Below are 18,474 nucleotides of genomic sequence, written 5' to 3' on the forward strand. Positions count from 1 at the left end.
TATTTGAATATACATATTTGTAATAAATAGATTTGACCACATTTAAAAAAAAAAAAAAAAAAATCTTAATTCTTCTTTAAAGTTTCTTCATTCTAATACGGGTCAATGACATATAAAGCTTCTTAAAAGGCATCTTTAAAAAGTATTTTCAATATAGATATAATGCATATTTTTGAGTCCAGAACAAGTGTTTGAACAAGTCTCAATTATTGAATAACTATTCTAACTCGTTTAACAGTATTTTTAACTTTAAAAAAAACGTCAAATGGCGCAACCAAGTATTTAAAAAAATATATGTACATTCCTAATATTTATTTTAAAATTAATTATTTGGCAACTATCCCTTAAGCTGTCTACATTAGGTAAAAAATCATTGTGTTTTTTTTTGTTTTTTTTACACAATTTAAGATCTTTGCATTCTGTAGGTCAGGTTTTAAGTATCGTTAAAATCCAATTTTACATTTAAAGACAGGAAAATAATCACATAAATTCATATATTCAGTGTACTAACTACACACGTTACATTTAAAAAGCATTTGGTCACTTTAACTTATCATTTATTGGTTAAAATTGGTTGCACCAACTGACGAATAGTGGTTGCGCCACCTGACAACATTAGTAATGACGTGAAATATGCGTTTTAGACATCAGTTGAACCTAACCCATCAAAAACACTAAATATTTATTACATTTGATACACAATTTCTTGACCCTCAGTTTTATCCCAACATCCAAATACACATTATTTTCAGCATACCTCTTGAAACTTAATGTACGCCTTTAAAAAAGGCCCCAGGAGCAAAGTTACATGCTGTTGAATCCAAAATGAGGTTTCTGATCAGAGTATAGCTACTGATTACATTCTGAATCCTGTTCAAAGTAGTTAACTCGTACATCTAATCAACCCTAACCCGCCCATATGAGTAACCATGAGTTATTTGCCAGAGGCTGCTCCTGAGGCTCAGATCACCTCAGAAAAGCCTCACCTTAATAAAACATTAAGTCTAAAACCTCGCAAAGTTTTTGAGTCGACGCGGCCATTCGCTTCAAATAGACGTTCAAAAGAAGATTGATAACGAAAGTCATTTCAATTTATTTACATGTGATTCGAGTTTGTTTTAAAAAAACAACCTGCTCAAATTAAGTTTTACAAACAAATGCATTACAAGTACACGTAATATTGTTAAAACTCTGTAAATCCACTTCCACCACCCAAAGAATTCTGTGGCAGGATGAGTATGAGGAGGAAGTGTTTAAAGATATCCAAGCAAATACAGAGGTTTGTTGTTGTTTTTTTAAATGTGTGCCAAGCTGAAAACATGAGCTCAGAAAGTAAAGTGACACGAAAGAACCTGGTTAGAAAAAGTACAGGAAACACAGAAAAGATTTCTTTCTTTTTTTTAAAACAAACAGAGATAAAAAAAATACAATCAGTGACAGTAAGAGTGTAATAAAGTGGCACCACGGTTGTAAAAGATCCTAGATACAAGAAAAGAAACCAGTGATTTATTATTCACAAACTCGAACAGACTAACGATTGTAACAGTAACTTCCAACGTTCACGTGGACGGTATAAAAACTGATCACATGAGTGAGCAGCTCTTGGGCGAGGCGGTCCAGCGCAGCCACGACAGCTTGTTTTCATTGTACGGCGGGTAGCGCAGGCCGTTGAGTCGCTCCAAAGCCCAGCCGCGCAGCATGCACGCCCTCTGGTGGCTGAAGGTTTCGAAGCCCCAGCGGCCGTGGTAACTGCCCCAACCGCTCCCACCTGGAACACACAAGTAGAAACTGTAGTTCCTCCGCCCTCAGAACAAAGAGAACACAAAACACACACAGAGGAGAGTTGCATCCAGGCTGTGTTTAAAATAGCACTGTGTTAGATTTGTTAAAATGAGTCTCGAAAGTAACGCTAAAGTTTAAAAACAGAGGCACACATATACGCAGTACACAGGTACGCTGGTTATTTGTAGCGCTGCTCTTTTGGTTTAATAAACAGACCACTCCAGTCCGTCTGTAGGTGCGTTAACGGCGCTAAAGGAGCTAACTGGTAAAGGGTGCCTGGTCTCCGGTGCCGCGGAACGAAAAACTGCGTTACTTTAGAGACTCATTTTAACAATCGTGAGTCACGTAAGAGGAAGGGTTCTCCGTTTGTTCCACTCTGCAGTCTCACCACTAGATGTCACTAATTCTTACATACTGGTGCCTTTTAAAAAGTCAGAAGTCAAACTGTTCAATTACTACCAATACCTGACCTATATTTTTCCACCTATATGTGATCCAACGCAGCTTGGAGCTCACGCGCCCCGTCCAACACAGGATATGACGTCATTTTTGTCGCACGCCCGGCGCGCTACGGTGACCATTAACCTAGCTAAACGGAGCTAACTGGTAGACTCCGGCGCTGCAGCACGTAAATATGACGTCACGGGCGTCTTTTTGCCAGTCAGTCGTCATGGAAACGCATCGTGCGTTAACGTTGAGGCTTGTCAGTGTGCCCAGCACTAATTTAAAATATAAACTAAGACTACGCGTGAGATTTTAAAATTTCCGACTTAATTTAATCATCTTAAAACTGTAATGGACAACTAATGAGTTCACAGGTTAAACAATATCATACCACATCACTGCCAGTCTAATACAATCATTGTTCATTAACCTTGCATCACCACCAATAATAATGATACAAGTAGTAGGAGGAGGAGCCTCAGACCAGGAGCCACACCCACCTACGCCTCCAAAGGGCAGGGTCTGCAGGGTCATGTGGATGATCCCGTCGTTAGAGCAGAATCCTCCACTGTTGGTCTTCTCCAGCACCGTGTTCACCACCTCGAAAACACAACAACAAGCAGTTTTTTAAACGTAGAGAAAAAAAAAAATATAAAACACGAAAGAAGTGAAGCAGCTCAGAGCTCTTACAGATGACTCGTCAGAGAAAGCGTAAAGAGCCAGCGGCTTCTCTTGACGGTTCATGATGTCGATGCCTTCCTGCAGAGACTCCACGGTGAGGATGGGCAGGATGGGCCCAAATATCTCCTCCTGCATTAGAGCGTCGTCTTCGGCCACGTCCACCAGCACGGTGGGAGCTGAGGAGGAGGAGGAGGAGGAGACAACGACCTGTGGTTACTTTAAGATCACCCAGTGTCGGGAATTGGTGACATCTAATGGTGAGACGGCAGATTGCGGGAGATGCTCAGGACTGAAAGATTGGGTGTCGTCTCAGGGGATTACAGAAATGCTTGTTATACGCATTTACTCTTTAAATCACGGATGAACCGACGGAGATTAAACAATTCATTGATTATGGTGTCTGTTTTCAATGTTAAAGGCACCATATGTAAGAATGTGGCAGAAAACGGTTACTACACTCAAATTCAAAATAAAGAGGTCTTTTAGGTTTAATTTTCTCTGCCACTGTAGCTCAGACATAACTGGCAACCCGTGGTTGCTCTTGAGCTGAGACTCTACTGACTGCAATGATTGGTAGACGGCGGTAGGTGGCTCCACATGCCAAAACATGATTTGCGGTCCGCAAAAGCTGTACTGTTGTTGTTGGTGAGTTCAGTTTGTTATATGAACATTATTCCTGAGTCTCTGTGACATATTAGGAGGATTTTATGGCCAGTTGCTTTATAGTTCTTTAATCGATTACTAAATTAATCGCCCACTATTTTGATCATCGATTTGAAGCTTTTTTTCATGATTAGAACAAGAATTCTTATGGTTTTAGCTTCTTAAATGTGAATATTTCCTTCATTTATTTGCTCCACATCATTAAAACGGAGTCATTTCGGTTTGTGGGCAAAACAAGATATTGGAGAAAATCGTCATTTCCAGGTTTGACAAACACTGATCAACGGTTTTTAACATTTTATGAACCAAATGATTAATCGAGAAAATAATCGACGGATTAATCGATTACAAAAATGATCGTAAGTTGCAGCTCCAGTTGAGACTTTCCAACTGTGGGATTTTATACTCTAGCCTGCCACAGAGCCATGTTTGGGTTTGTTAGGTTTCCTTCTATCCTTCCAGGTCCTGCTTCTTCTGGTGATAATCTCCATCTTAACTTACCTATATATTTCTCCTCCTGGTTGCTTTCTCCTCCGACAATAATCTTGCCTTTAGACCTCCCGAGCAGCTCCATCAGACGCGTCCAGTGTGCCGAGGACACGATGCGGGCCAGGTCAGGGGACGTCCGAGGATCCTCGCCGTAGAAGTCTTTGAGGACTTCCTGTATGGCGGGCACCAGGGCGTCCCGCGTGGCCTTGGAGCACAGCACGTAGTCTGGAGCCACGCAACTCTGGCCAGAGTTGAAGAACTTGGCCCACACCAGGCGGCGAGCTGCGGCCGTGGCGTCCAGGCGGCCGAATAGAATACAAGGACACTTGCCGCCCAGCTCCAAGGTCACTGGAGTCAAGTGGACTGAAGCTGCCTGCAGGATGTAGTGGGCCACCTTCTGAGAACCTGAAAGATTAGGGAAAAATGTCACTGACCAAAGTGAAAAATACTACTATTCTTCTTCTTCTGCACATTTAAAAAGACACTGTGTCTTTGCAATACAGATAGAACAATGATAATATAGTTGCACTGGGTTTGAAGATAAATCCCTTAGTCTGCATTATTTACATTATATAATATATGTATAGGAAGATAACCCTGTGTACTGATGTGAAAGGTGTTAAAATGATCAAAATAATAGATCAGGGGTGTCAAACTCATTTTCACTGAGGGCAGAATCAGCATAATGGTTACCCTCAAAGGGCCAGATGTTACCGTTATACAGAATAAATGTAACTAAATGTAACCAAATATAATGTAAAATAAAGGTAACATATTGCTAAATAACTTTCTATATTTATATCTTATTTAATTTCACTCGTGGCATGATGCATATACCATAATATACTGTGATCTAGTGGTGGTATGCTGTCACTTTGCGGGTAACACAATCACCATGCATTGTGGTAAATGTAGTTTATGGTCAATGCACGCCTTAAAGCAGCATAGACCCATTTTAACACAGATTTTTAAGACCAATTAATCACTCGCGGGCCACATAAAATGACGTGGGGGGCCACATCTGGTCCCCGAGCCTGGATTTTGTGTAATAGATAGACAAAAAATATGGGAAAACCAGGAACTAAGCTTCCCTACACATGAGAATCTGTATATATTTAAAGATGAAGATGTGGCCACTCCTCAAACTGGTTTAGGGAGAATTTAAGCCTCAAAGATTTACACCTTTGTGGGGAGCAAAGTCATCACATTTACATAGTCCAAGCCCCTCCTAAACTGTCAGTGACATCAGAAACTGGTGTAGCAGTTTGAACAACAGTGATCCATAACAGGTCTAAGGACCCCGAGGGTTCTATGAAGAAGTCACAGGGGGTTCACAGAGAAATAATAAAAGGAAATAGCAACATGAACTATTATTAAAATTAAAAACATGGTAATATACTTAAATGTGAGAATGATCAAAGATACATCCATATTTATAATACATTTAAGTGTAAATACATGGTTAACATTTCTGTTTATATTCGCCACATGATCATATACCAACAGCAGCACAGACACATGTACAGGACATTTAAAAAAAAAAGACTTTTACCCGTGTAGAAGATGTGGTCAAAGCGATTCTTCAGGAGTTCTTTGGTCTCCTCTGCTCCACCCTGAATAACTGCATAACAGTCCTGTCAAAGTCACATGTGTAACCGTTAGATTCTCTTTTTCTCCCGTGTATGTGAACCCTTCAGATTCTCCTGGATTTCTGCACACATTTGTCATAAAATGTCATTTGTTCAAGGACAATGTTCTTCGGCTGATATCAGTGACAATATTTCATTGTTTTATTGATCATTTACACTTCAACAAAAGCACAACCAGTGTTCTATCAATGAAATGAGTTTAGAGGTGAAGTTTAGAACCATTTTGACTGATTAAAAAAACAATTTCTGATACAAAATCATATCAAAGACTTTAAATATCCATCTGTTTACAGTAAGACAATTGACACAACAACAATGTATCCTCAACGAGATAAAGAAGAACCATAAAATAACATTCCTCAATAAATATAGCAACGATCTTGATAATCAAACTAATTTGACATATAATGCAGAGATATGAGCGTCAGCACTCTGTTATCAATACTTAAAACAATAAAAAAGCAATAATATGTAACTAGATTAACACCTACATTAAAAATTTATTTAAAAGTAGAACTTGAAATGATATAACATGGGCCCCCAATAATTGATTGACCCCTAATCTGGACGACATAATACCTCTCCACTTAATAAAGAATAAGTCCATTTATCAGAAAACAAACATTATTAACATTATATCATTATATTATTTACCTGTGACAGATACTTGGGGAGAAGTTCTGCCATCAGACTGTCTGTGGCAGCGCTGATCTCTGACGGCTTGATGATCACACAGTTTCCTGCATGGAGACGCCAGCATTTTGGAAATATTATATTTGATTTAATGTAACATGAAAAAGACAACTCTCATGCAGATGTGAGTGATACCTGCTGCAATGGCTGCAACCAATGGTACCATGAGGAGTTGAATGGGGTAGTTCCAAGGTCCGATGATCAGCACGACTCCTAACGGCTCCCTCCGTACAGAACAGTCGTCGAACTTTGTGGCCTGAGACAAATTTAAAAGGTGCATTATGTAATAAATCTAAAGCAACTGGCCATAAAATCATCCTTATATGTCACAGAGACTCAGGAACAATATTCATTAAACATGCTGAACTCGGCAACAACAACAGTACAGCTAAAATATTTGCATTAAAAATAATATTTTGCAGACTGCAAATCATGTTTACTTTTTGAAATCATGTTTTGGCATGTGGCGCCACCTACCGCCATCTACCAATCACTGCAGTCAGTAGAGTCTCAGCTCAAGAGCAACCACGGGGTTGCCAGTTACGTCTGAGCTACAATGGCAGAAGAAAACGAAACCTAAAAGACCTCTGTATTTTGAATTTGAGTGTAGTAACCGTTTTTGGCCACATTCTTACATATGGCGCCTTTAACATTGAAAACAGACACCACAACGCAACACAATTATGGATTTAAAATCACAAAGTGTAAACATAATGGCATGAAAAATAAAACATGAATTTATATGTCATGCTTTAAAGGTTTGCTTGTTTTTATTAAAATATTTTAAAGAACTAAAAAAGAAAAAAGAAAAAATCCTTGGGGCTAGGGACTGAATGGAACTGGATGTGGCCCCCATGGCTGAGTATTGGGTACCTCCTATGGACATACAGCAATGTACTGAAAATGTAAACACTTACCAGGTTTGTGCCGACATGCTCCGGCTGCATCCATTGTTTCAGGTTCGCGATGGCACAGATCAGCTCATTGTTCAACATATCCACCTCGGACAGGATGGCTTCAAACTTCGGCTGACGAGAAAGAGAAATGAACCAGAAATTAAAGTGAATGTCCATTTAGTTTGGAATAAAAATCACAAATAATTCTTGCATATGCTTAGTCAGTATCATAAAAGCAGTCTCGGTTTCTCAGCTTTCTGTAAATATACAGAACTGAACTGAGGGAACTCCTGCCTGATGTGGTAGCATCATCAGAAGTGTAGCTCCAAGAGCAAGTATTGTGACATTTTTGCTCAAATTTATAAAGTTGTGGTCCATTTTTTCCATTCCCTGCACTATATACAACCATGGTGCAATGACCCAACAACATTGTTGTCTGAACATGTCTTCTGAACAGAAAGTGTGTTGCATTAAACACAAGTCTTGCTTGAAGACGCATGTACTGTTGTTGCAAAACAGTGTCTTAAGGAAGTGCGTGTGTGTGTGTGTGCGTGTGTGTGAGCCACATGACCCCCCCCCAGTCTTCTTGTACCTTGGCGAGGTCTTTGTGCAGAGCCTTTAAAATCTCTTCCTCATTTTCTTTAATCATGCACTTGAGCTTGGTCAGCTGCGCTCGGCGAAACTGCTCTGGCTTTGTGACGCCAGAGCGAAACGTCTCCCTCAGCCGATCCAGAACCTGGATGTGCGCGTCCATCCTTTACCCTGGAACACAAACACACAGAAATAAGCACAAAGGCAAGAAATAAGCTTACACTTTTAAATAGTATACTATTTTCAGAGGAGACTGCTTTTTTTCACAGGAGCCATTTTGACATGAAACAGTCGGTCAAAGGTCGTTTTATGATTGTTTGATCACCTGTAGTAGTTACGACATTGCAAATATGATCTACTACAGCAAAAAGAATTACACATAATGATTTTAAGTGAATATTTTCAGCTATCAAATGCATACTATGACCATATAAAATGCTTTTTTCAGAGAAAACCTCACCTGTAGTAGTTAGGGCATTGCAAATATGATCTACTACAGCAAACAGAATGGTAAGAAGTCATTGAATTGGTCCCAAGACAGGGTCTCTGCAGCTTTTTAAGACCATAAATACAATTTAAGACCCATTTCACATCCATACTGCCAAAAAAGTACAAAAGACATAAAGGAAAATTGGAGCCACAAATTGTTGAACTTGCACTTTCCCATCTTATGCAAGCAATTCAACTTAGCTGTTTCGTTAAGTCTTCTCAGCTGTTATGCTAAGCTGTAACACATCGCGGCACGAAGTTTATGCATGTTTTGAATAAAAGTCACGTTAATAGATTTTTATTAGACCTATATATATATATATATATTATATAGACCTTTAAAAATTGTATTCAAGACATTTTATGAGATTTTAGGAGAATTTTAGACATTTTAAGGCCTTAAATTCAAATGATTGGATTTAAGACTTTTTAAGACCCCGCGGATACCCTGCAACAGAATGTTAAGCTAATAGCCAATAACAAACCAACTTCACCTCGATGGGAAATAGGTGTCGCTAATCATAGCCTAATTAATTAAGTATGTACATTAACACCACAGGAACTTCCTTATTTTTGTTTAGCAACACACTTTATTGTATTTATGTCAAAATGGCTGCTTTCAGAAAATAACCGTCCTTAGTATTTGTTTCTGACAAACAGTAGCTAGCTTACTGTAGCTAAATAATGTGCCGAGTCATCTTCTATAATGACACACAAGCATACAATTGAATTGGGTATATATTCAACAGTTTCTACGTCATTTCTATCCGTTGATAAATAACACAACAACAAACCTTTTTTTAAATGGAGGAAAAACGTTGACAGGACAAAAGTACAGGTGTAAAACACATCTATTGAATGATGGATGGGTTCCATTTAGCTTCCTAAATTTCAGGGTTCACACTGACAGGAGGTGAACAGATCCATCATTACGTTGTCATTGTGTTATCAGTAACACCTGTGCTTTTCCTGCCAAAACGTCAAAAAATACCTGCTGTAAAAAAAACACAAAAAAAACAAACACAAAAGGTATCCATTGCTAACACACGAAAACACTTAAGTCCTCATATCCACATGGTTGAGTCGGGACATTTCACGGTCTGACACAACTACGGGGAATTTTCTAATATAAACATGTAAGCCGAATTAACCACAAGACTTAAAGTTTTCTTCCAAGTGATGTTTTAACACGAGTGGCTCTTTGCAAAAACATCAAAATACCTGCTGTAAAAAAAACACACAAAAAGTCTCCTTTGCTAACGCACGAAAACGCTTAAGTCCTCATATCCACATGGTTCACTCGGGACATTTCACGGTCTGACACAACTACAGGTGACTTTTCTAATATAAACATGTAAGCCGAATTAACCACAAGACTTAAAGCTTTCGTTCAAGAGACGTTTTAACACGAGTGGCTCTTTGCTACTCACCTTCGCGGCAACGCAAAAGTATATTTAACCGATTTGTCAACGGATACCGGTGAAGAAAAGGCAGGTATCGCTCACCCTCACACACGATGATGAAGTCACGCGAGACATCGGCGCCAACACACACAACTGTCAGAAGTCACTACACGTTTTTGTTTGAGTTTTCTTAAAAATACTAATTAAGGATGAAAATAATAATAATAATAATAATAAAACAACAACAGTGCGGTTAGCTTTGTGTGGCCACAAAACAACAGATACACAAATCAGGGATGTTGTTTGTTTTCTTTTGAGATTAAATCAGTTTCCTTAACTCTGGAATCCACCTGTGACACAGTGCTGTGTGCATCCTAGATAACGAGTGCATGCTAAGCTAAGCTAACCAAACCCGACATAATGTGATAATCAAGAGTAAACATTGTATATTATTGTTGTTTTTATTTTATTTTTTAAATTGTACCTGTTTGTCTGTGACTGTGAAGCAGCCCAGCGGCTTCTGCCTGAGGAGCTTCTGCTGCTGGGGAAGAGGAAGAAGAAGAGAATTGATTGTGTTTCCGGGTGTTGTAACTTTTCTAGCCGGTTCATCCAATGTGAGGAGAACAGGAGGAGGAGGAGGAAGAGGAGGAGGAGGAGGAAGAGGAGGAAGAGGAGGTGGAATGAGGTGGTGGAGTCTGTCGATCTTGAAAAACTGCCTTGAAACGAGTCTGACCAGAGCAGAGAGACAGGGTGAAGAGTCTCATTTGTTGTAAAACCTTATTGTGTGAGTAAAACAATAAGGTTTATATTTACAATATGTAGGAGGACGAGACCTGACATATACATAAATAAATAAATACAGGAATTAATAAATAAATACATAAATAAATACAGGAATACATAAATAAATGCATGGTCAGGTCTCTTCCTCCATATATAGTACATACATATATATATATATATGGTGTGGTAGACAGGGTTCCAGCAGGTCAAAATGCAGGAGGAAAAATAATATATTATAAAAACTGTACATAGAAAGAAATAAGATAAAAATTATTAAAATATACATATATATATATATGTATGTATGTATATATATATATATATATCTTCTGTATATTGACCGGCTGGAACCCTGTCTATATATATATATACATACATATATATATATATATATATGTATATATATATATATATATATATATATGTATGTATATATATATGTATATATATATATATATATATATATATACACACACCATATATGTACTATATATGGAAGACGAGACCTGACATATCAATAAATAAATAAATGAATGTTGGTGAACAGAAATAAATACAAACATACATAAATAAATAAAAACAGGAATCATTTATTTATTCCTGTTTTTATTTATTTATTGACATGTCAGGTATTGTCCATTTATATATGGTGTGTGTATATATATGAATATATATATATATATATATATATATATATATATGTATATTTTATCATTTTGATCTTATTTCTTTCCATGTACAGTTTTTTTCTGTATATTGACCTGCTGGAACCCTGGACTCTGCCCACTGTGGGATAAAATAAATCTTATCTTATCTTGTACACAATTAAAGACGGGCTGTTGAAGATCCAAGGACGGAAAACACTGACTGTTGTGTTACTGTGGATTCTGTGGTTTGTTCCACTCTTTTTTTTTCTTCGTTCTAATTTTCCTTGGTCACAGTTTGTGTATGTGTATAATACATAATACAAACAGACACGAGTCAAGGACACGGCCGTTCATTCACACACGTCTGAAAACCAGACATGCTGTTGAGCAATACTTTAACAACTCCAAGGGAATAGAGGAAAGAAACGCTTTATGATGAATAATTACTGCAATTAAAGTCAAGATAATGGAGTTTTTCCATTAAATACACAGAAGCTCACTATTGGAATCATTTGACCAATCATCAATCATCCTGACCACTTTAGAAATTCCATTTCATAAATTGAGACCCCCAATGTAAAGTGTATTTTCTTTGTTCCTGCTGCACATTTGTGTTTTTTCCCCCATGATTTATATGCTCTCTCTTCTTAGGTGCAGAGTGAATGTTTAAGGGCACAGATACATTACAAAAACCATTTTAGCATTATTCTTTGTAGTCTCAAGTAACACATATTTGACGTATCTCTACTTAAAGAACCTGGAAAAAGAAAGGCATACAATGCACACATTGGTCGTGATTCACCAAAAGAATTAACCTGAAGTGCGTGTCGTTAAATCCCACCTGACAATAAACACGTTCCAGATGCATACAGCATTAATACAAAAACTTTATTTTCACAATATCAAAATCGACAGACCTACAGAGAAGTGTAGATTCAAAGGAATAAAGAATAGAGGAAAAACAACGGTGGTATTTATTTGTGATGGTGCTGAGCGGCAGCAGCAGCACTGGGTATGTTAAATAGTGACTCACGTAACAAATGACAGTTAAAAACAAACATAAGAGCAGAACAAAACAAGGCGACGTGTGTGGGGGGGGGGGGGGGGGGGCTTGGTCATTTCTGTATTTAAACCTGACGGCAACAATTGAAAAATCAAAAAAAAAAAAAGAGAGAAAGAGGATATATGCGTTGAAGGAATTCCTTATGTGACAAAATTGTGAAAATTCCTACATATGCACATTTTTGCAAAATAAAGAAGAAAAAAAAAGATCTAACTCCTTCCGAATACTTCTAAAATTAAATGACAATGTTCATGATGAAGAAAAATACTATAGATGTGATGGAGGGACAGTGTTGTATCTACAGAGAATGAGAGCTGGACAGCAGATGGAGAGAGAGAGAGAAAGGTGGAGGCAGTGATGGCAGAGTGAAAATGACCACCTTTATATGTATGTGAAGGTGAAACAGTCATGGGCCCAGTATCATCCTCATCCTCCTCCTCCTCCTCCACTTCCCTCCTTAAACCTTTCACAGTGACTGCTCTGTCGAGACACGGGCAGTGGAGCAAACATCCCGCTTTTCAACCTGAAGCTGTTTTAGTTTGAAGGTCCAGAGGGCGAGGTGGCTTTTCTGTCCAACTGTGGCTGAGTTCACACTGACAGAATGGTCCAGCAGCAGGATGACGACGATGGAGCGCCGCATCGATGGTGGTGATGGTGGCGGTGGCTGTTGTGAAATGGTACCGGAGGTTTCAACACATCATAGCTGTCTGCTCAAAGACTTCACAGGAAATAGTCGGCTACTGGCTTCTTAGAGGGAATGCCCCTGGTCTCTTGTGGCGCTGCTTCAAATATGATGAACTCGCGCTGTAGATGCTCGTCCAGCTCCAAGATGGCCGCCACATTACCACACCTGTTCAGGGAAGAGACAAAACAAGACATTTAAGGACAGAAGTGGCTTTTCACCATACAGGACAACAGTGACTAGAGCCGAAACAATTATTAATGTGTTAGCTTAATGTTAACTCACATAAGTGCATTGCGTGTTTCCATGACAACTGACCGGGAAAAGACGCGTGTGACGTCATGTTTACGTGCTCCAGATTGTTAAAACAAGTCTCTAAAGTAACGCTAAACTGTAAAAACAGAGGCACACATACGCAGTACACAGGTACGCTGGTTATTTATAGCGCTGCTCTTTTCGTTTTATAAACAGACCGCTTCAGTTCAACTGTAGGCACGCTAACGGCGCTAATGCAGCTAACTGGTAAACGGTGCCTGGACCCCGGTGTCCAGCACGTTAACATCTTTTTCCGGTCAGTTGTCATGGCAACGCGTCGTGCGTTAACCTAGTGCCCAGCACTACGTTATGTAATTTGATCAAGAAACAGGTGATTATTCCAAGCCAACTTTATTTGTAAAGCACTTTAAAACAACCCCAGTGAACCAAAGTGCTGTACAGATTAATAAATAAAAGGCATAACAGCTCACAAGAGCATGTCCTATGCAGGCTTCATGTTATACACTGACTGATAAACTGCCACAGTTTAAATAAAGCACACGAGGAAAACTTTTGAGTTTTGAGTTGCATCTACCTGTAGCAGTAGTTGGGCGCCGACCACACGGTGAGCACCGTTTCGTTGAAGTGCCACTTGTAGCCCTCCATGACGAGCTGGTGCGCCCGGCAGATCATGTGGATGTCGTTGGCGGCGTTAAACTGGGCCACGACGTCGCTTCCAAACAGATATCCGGCACCTCTGGGACTCACCCCCCACCCTGTGGTGTCTGAGAACACAGGGGAGAAGATCAGTGAGGTTTTGATTTGAACCGGGATGAGAAGACAATGTGACTGTCGCTGATTTTCCAAAATAAGTGTCTGGGCTTCATATTTTTCCAAAACACTTCAAGGCCGAGACGTTAACTTTCCAAAGCTTTTCCACAGTTTGTAGTTTTCCGGTTTACCTTCAGGGTCTGACCACAAGAGGTCACACATGGGTCCATCGTGGGGAACCTCCTGTTTTCTGTCAATGGTCCTGATCTGGTCCAGTGTCTGGATGGAGGGAGACAAGCCACCGTGGACACAGAAGATCTGAGGACAGAGAGAAGTGGATTGTGTTAAATCATCATATGGTTCAGTATAATATAAATATTGAATTAGTTGTATTAGGAATAATAATGAAATTAAGTTTAAACAACACATTACTTTCCAATATTCACAATGAATTGACAAGATTGTTACATATATAAAATAATTTACTTAACATGTGCATGAATTTACTTTAAGGCAAGGCAGATGGATTAATTTAAAGACCATTTTTCATACACAAAGAGGTCGATTCAAGCTGCTGTGCAGAAACATGTAAAACAGGCAGCCTTGTAAGAAATCATGACAAAGGTTGCGGTTATTTTTTTGATTGTTAAATCAGGATAAGTTAGTTTAAATTAGTAAAACAACTTCATAAAAAACACGTTCTCTTATTTTCATTAAATACCTGTCCAAGTTCACTTCTCTTACTTTTCTCTCATCAGTTTATTCTTCGTTCCCTTGCCTCTCCCTGGAGTGTGAGAGTGTGTGTCTCTCACTCACTGACCATTCCAATCACACTTCTGAACTCACTGATTTAATTGGCCGAGTGGCGTCACATGATGATTTACAGTGCATGCAACTGCTCTGGCGTTTCCTTGACATCTGGGGCAAGCCAAGGCTAGAAAGGCTGTGCCAATTAACATACAAAAGCTCTGTCAAAACATGGCAAGTCATCAACGATTCATGGAAACCAGTCCACGTGGGACAGAGTCTGGGTCCAGATCTGGACCGCGGTCAACCCGTTAGGGACCTCTGCTCTAGCATGTATTAAAGCATCGACATCGAAGAAAACAATTTAGTGCATCCATCCACCTCCGTTTCCAAAGAGGTCAGGGAAAAAAGCAACTCACCTTGCCGTCGATAATAGCAGAGAGGGACAGGTAGTCGAAGATCTCAGTACAGTATCGCCACACTGTGACTGAGCCGTACTTGCGGAGGCACTCGTCGTAGAAGCCGTAGACCTGGGTGATTTGCCGGGACTCGTGGTTTCCCCGGATCAAGGTTATCCTGTCTGGATAACGCACCTGAGGAGCAAGACACAAGCAAACAGATCAGAACGAGCTGTACATCTCATTCAAACATACTGTAAGCTGACTCATGTCCTTGAAGCTACTGGCCATGAAAACTCAAGTTGAAATGTGTTTTTAAGTAGCACTTTTTATTCCAACAGCTCTCACTGATCTTTAGTGTTTGCTCAGTGACATTTTATCTAAACGGGAGCAAGAACTCCACTAACAGACAGTCTTCTCTGCTGCCACCCCTTCAAACACATTCATAAAGTGAAGTAAGGAAGGAAATGTTAATGGCAACAAACAGGAAGTCAACCTAATGTTGGTCAAAACACAACATCCCTGACAGCAGCTTAGTGAAGACAGGAACATAGCATATTCTGGCAGCACACAGTGTCCTGTAACACGTGTCATTTACACTGGTGCAGACGTGGTTGATGTACCTTAAGTGCTAACAGAAGGAGGAAAGTCTCCACACTGTAGAAGCCTCTGTCCACAAAGTCACCCATGAAGAGGTAATTTGTCTCTGGGACGTCGCCACCAACCTGTAAAAAGTGTGAAATTATAACAGTCATTATATAAGCACAACAGTTTTTCATAACATCACCACCACTACTTTTAAGAGGGACTGGACCCGTATCCAGCTTGAGCAAAAGCCGATGAAACTTCTCAAAATAACAAACAAACTTGAGAAAACTCAGCACAGCAGACATACAGCACACAGTGACACTAATTATAGATATATCCAACTGCAGTCACAGAAACTATGCACGAGTTGTGTTTTGTTTTTTTGCACTAATGGCCACAGTACATCTAGGAAAATTAGGACTTAAACGCTTTAGCTTTTAGGCATCAAGCATGACATGGTGTCAATAGAATGTAACAAGGAAAATAAAAAAACAGATTTAAAGGGATACTTACTCTAAATAGTTCTTTCAAGTCATAGAACTGACCATGAATATCCCCACACACCTACAAAGAAAATTCAAGAAAAACACAGTTAGAATTTATGCAGCTTCAAACTCGTAAAAATACAAATTCAGAAGAAATGTGTGTGACTTACTGTGACAGGAGAGTCTACTCTCTGGACATTGCTTTCTTCGACCAGAATCTCTCTGAAAATAGTAACAGATATTCAAGTTTAATTGAATGGAGTTTGTTTTTCTTTAGCTCATGTCTTGCTGATGTGTTATGGAGAAGTGCCCTCTAGTGGACAATCTCTGAAACACTTTTTTTTTACTCCTGGGATTTCAAAGTCTTAAGTCCAGTGCAAAGTTTTGGTGATACTATTCTCTATATAGCAGAAATTGAAGATTGAATATTATATTGATGTAATGTTTGTGTATAGAAAAAAGACAGGTGTTTTCAATATCTCTGAACAAGCACTTTACATGTACATCAAAAAGAGGTCTTCTAAACAGAGGGTGTCAACTCCTTTTGAGTTTCTATGTTAACTGAGTCGACTGTAGGTTCCTCGACATGTTGCAGATACTCATCTGCTTAATCCTCCTACACACTGTACCGTTAAAATCCCTACTCTGTCTTTTGCATTTCTGTGCAGCTCTGTGAAACATAAGACGGTGAAACTAAAAAACACCACTTTGACACCAGCCTGGAAGCGAGATAATAAATATAAAAGAGCATGTTGATTTAATACTTATCATAAAATTGCAAACTATTACGGTTAATAATGTAGTAAATACTGTAGTAGACATTAATAGCATGTTTGCCATCTATTAATGACAACGGATTATAGATGTATATATGATGTAATTGCTATAATTGTATTAAGCCTGCAGCAACTAAGTATTTTAACTCAGTAACTTAATTACTCAACTATTGTGACAACCTTTGAAACTGTTTAAGTGGCTTAATTACAATTAGGGATAGTTTACTACTTTTATGTCTGCCACCACTCATAGCCTTGAGTATCTCCCAATATCTGACCTTTTTTACTTTACAAAATCCCATTTGTCTATTGTGCCATCTACTCGTTTCATCTTAACAGAAGTCCACAATAGCTCAAACAATCACTGCATCTATCGCACACATTCCAGTCATAAGATAATGTACATACATTAACTTTTTCTATGATATTTTGGATTTGAGGTGTAACAGATTATACAATTTTTCTATAAATAATATCAAATTCAGTGATTTAAATCAATATCAGCCAAGAATTAGCTGTATCGAGTTAAAACAGAAACAAGTTTGCGGATGTTTATGTCTTGAATGTGAATATTTCCCTGTGTGTCAAAACGGAAAATATGCCTATATTTTTACCATTTTACAGACCAAACAGTTTATTGGTTGCTCAAAAAAAGAATCGATGGATTAACATGCATAATTTGAGTGTGAATGATGGGTAATTCAGACTAATTACCTGGCTTTGGCACACAGTGCTTTGACTTCATTCTCCTTGATGAGCTCGCAGCGTCTGAGCTGCTCTATCTGTCGGTCCAGGTCACTGATGTCCCCCATTGTCACACACATAGGGAGAGCTGCGAACACACACTGCTTACACACTCCTCTTCCCACAGTCCGGGGCCGTTTAAAAGAACAGACTCCGCCGGCTGTGTTGGTCGTAGATGTGCAGCGATCTTCAGCTGTTATGTGTCACACAGTTTCTTGAAAGAGCAACTGTGAAAGAAAAACAGTGAGCATTTTACTACACGTCTGCTTTGCTACATATAAGCCTTAGCATGCTAAATTGGTTACCGACATAACACGTGGGATCCCTCGCACAATAACAAACGTTTGTGAACTTCGACAGAAAAACATTTAAAAGTGTCGTTATTCGTCAAAGAATGTTGGGCCTATGGGCGTAGATTAACACTGAGCTAACCATTAGCATGTTAGCTTACATCACCGCTAACGACGTCAGTCGAACTACTTATTCTTGAGAACTTAGCCAGCCCTTTTGTTAGAGAATATGCCCTGAATATTAAAGTTGGTGTTTGTCAAATGCTTAACAGCGAACTAACACACAGAATACACGCGCCAAAACGAAGAAAAATATTTAGGTCACTTAGCGAAACGCTGTGCGTTAGCGGGCTAACTAACTTGAACAGACAGCCGTAGCGCGACTCGGCTAATTTCGCGAGCGAGCATGCTAATGCTAGCGAGGTCCATCAAACACGATTCGAACGCCGCCGGATACGTCGACGA

At 39.2% G+C, this 18,474-nt stretch overlaps 2 protein-coding genes across 3 annotated transcripts; both read right to left on the reverse strand.

Moving 5' to 3' along the window:
• Positions 1–1,583: 1,583 nt before the first annotated feature.
• Positions 1,584–10,334, reverse strand: aldh3b1 (aldehyde dehydrogenase 3 family, member B1; the record flags this gene model as incomplete). The annotated part of the gene is made up of 10 exons (XM_083896150.1): positions 10,265–10,334; positions 7,890–8,059; positions 7,319–7,429; positions 6,537–6,657; positions 6,363–6,448; positions 5,612–5,693; positions 4,072–4,464; positions 2,917–3,083; positions 2,727–2,826; positions 1,584–1,768 (listed from the first exon to the last, which is right to left on the reverse strand). Exons 2-10 carry the CDS (start codon positions 8,049–8,051, stop codon positions 1,584–1,586), a joined length of 1,407 nt encoding a protein of 468 aa, XP_083752276.1. The 5' UTR covers positions 8,052–8,059; positions 10,265–10,334.
• A 2,497-nt stretch (positions 10,335–12,831) lies between these two features.
• LOC310932859 (serine/threonine-protein phosphatase 4 catalytic subunit B) lies at positions 12,832–17,914 on the reverse strand. 2 transcript variants are annotated; one of them, XM_083896235.1, is made up of 8 exons: positions 17,690–17,914; positions 16,370–16,421; positions 16,228–16,278; positions 15,750–15,851; positions 15,148–15,321; positions 14,173–14,299; positions 13,806–13,995; positions 12,832–13,123 (listed from the first exon to the last, which is right to left on the reverse strand). In XM_083896235.1, the coding sequence occupies exons 1-8, from the start codon at positions 17,797–17,799 to the stop codon at positions 12,994–12,996; spliced, it is 936 nt and encodes a 311-aa protein (XP_083752361.1). In that variant the 5' UTR covers positions 17,800–17,914; the 3' UTR covers positions 12,832–12,993. The 2 variants fall into 2 exon arrangements, with proteins under 2 accessions (XP_083752361.1, XP_083752362.1); XM_083896236.1 differs by lacking the exon at positions 15,750–15,851.
• Positions 17,915–18,474: the final 560 nt, after the last annotated feature.

This window comes from Microchirus variegatus, assembly GCF_963457635.1.
Source record: "Microchirus variegatus genome assembly, chromosome: 10".
In the NCBI taxonomy this organism is placed as follows: domain Eukaryota; kingdom Metazoa; phylum Chordata; class Actinopteri; order Pleuronectiformes; family Soleidae; genus Microchirus; species Microchirus variegatus.

What these genes read in the sequence shown, in the direction of transcription:
- LOC310932859 (XM_083896235.1), bottom strand. Translation starts at nt 17,799, where the DNA reads ATGTGTGTGACAATGGGGGACATCAGTGACCTGGACCGACAGATAGAG. An exon ending in GCACTGTGTGCCAAAGCCAG is followed by an intron (nt 16,422 to 17,689) that starts GTAATTAGTCTG and finishes TACTATTTTCAG; the next exon opens with AGAGATTCTGGTCGAAGAAA. An exon ending in ACTTGAAAGAACTATTTAGA is followed by an intron (nt 15,852 to 16,227) that starts GTAAGTATCCCT and finishes CACTTTTTACAG; the next exon opens with GTTGGTGGCGACGTCCCAGA.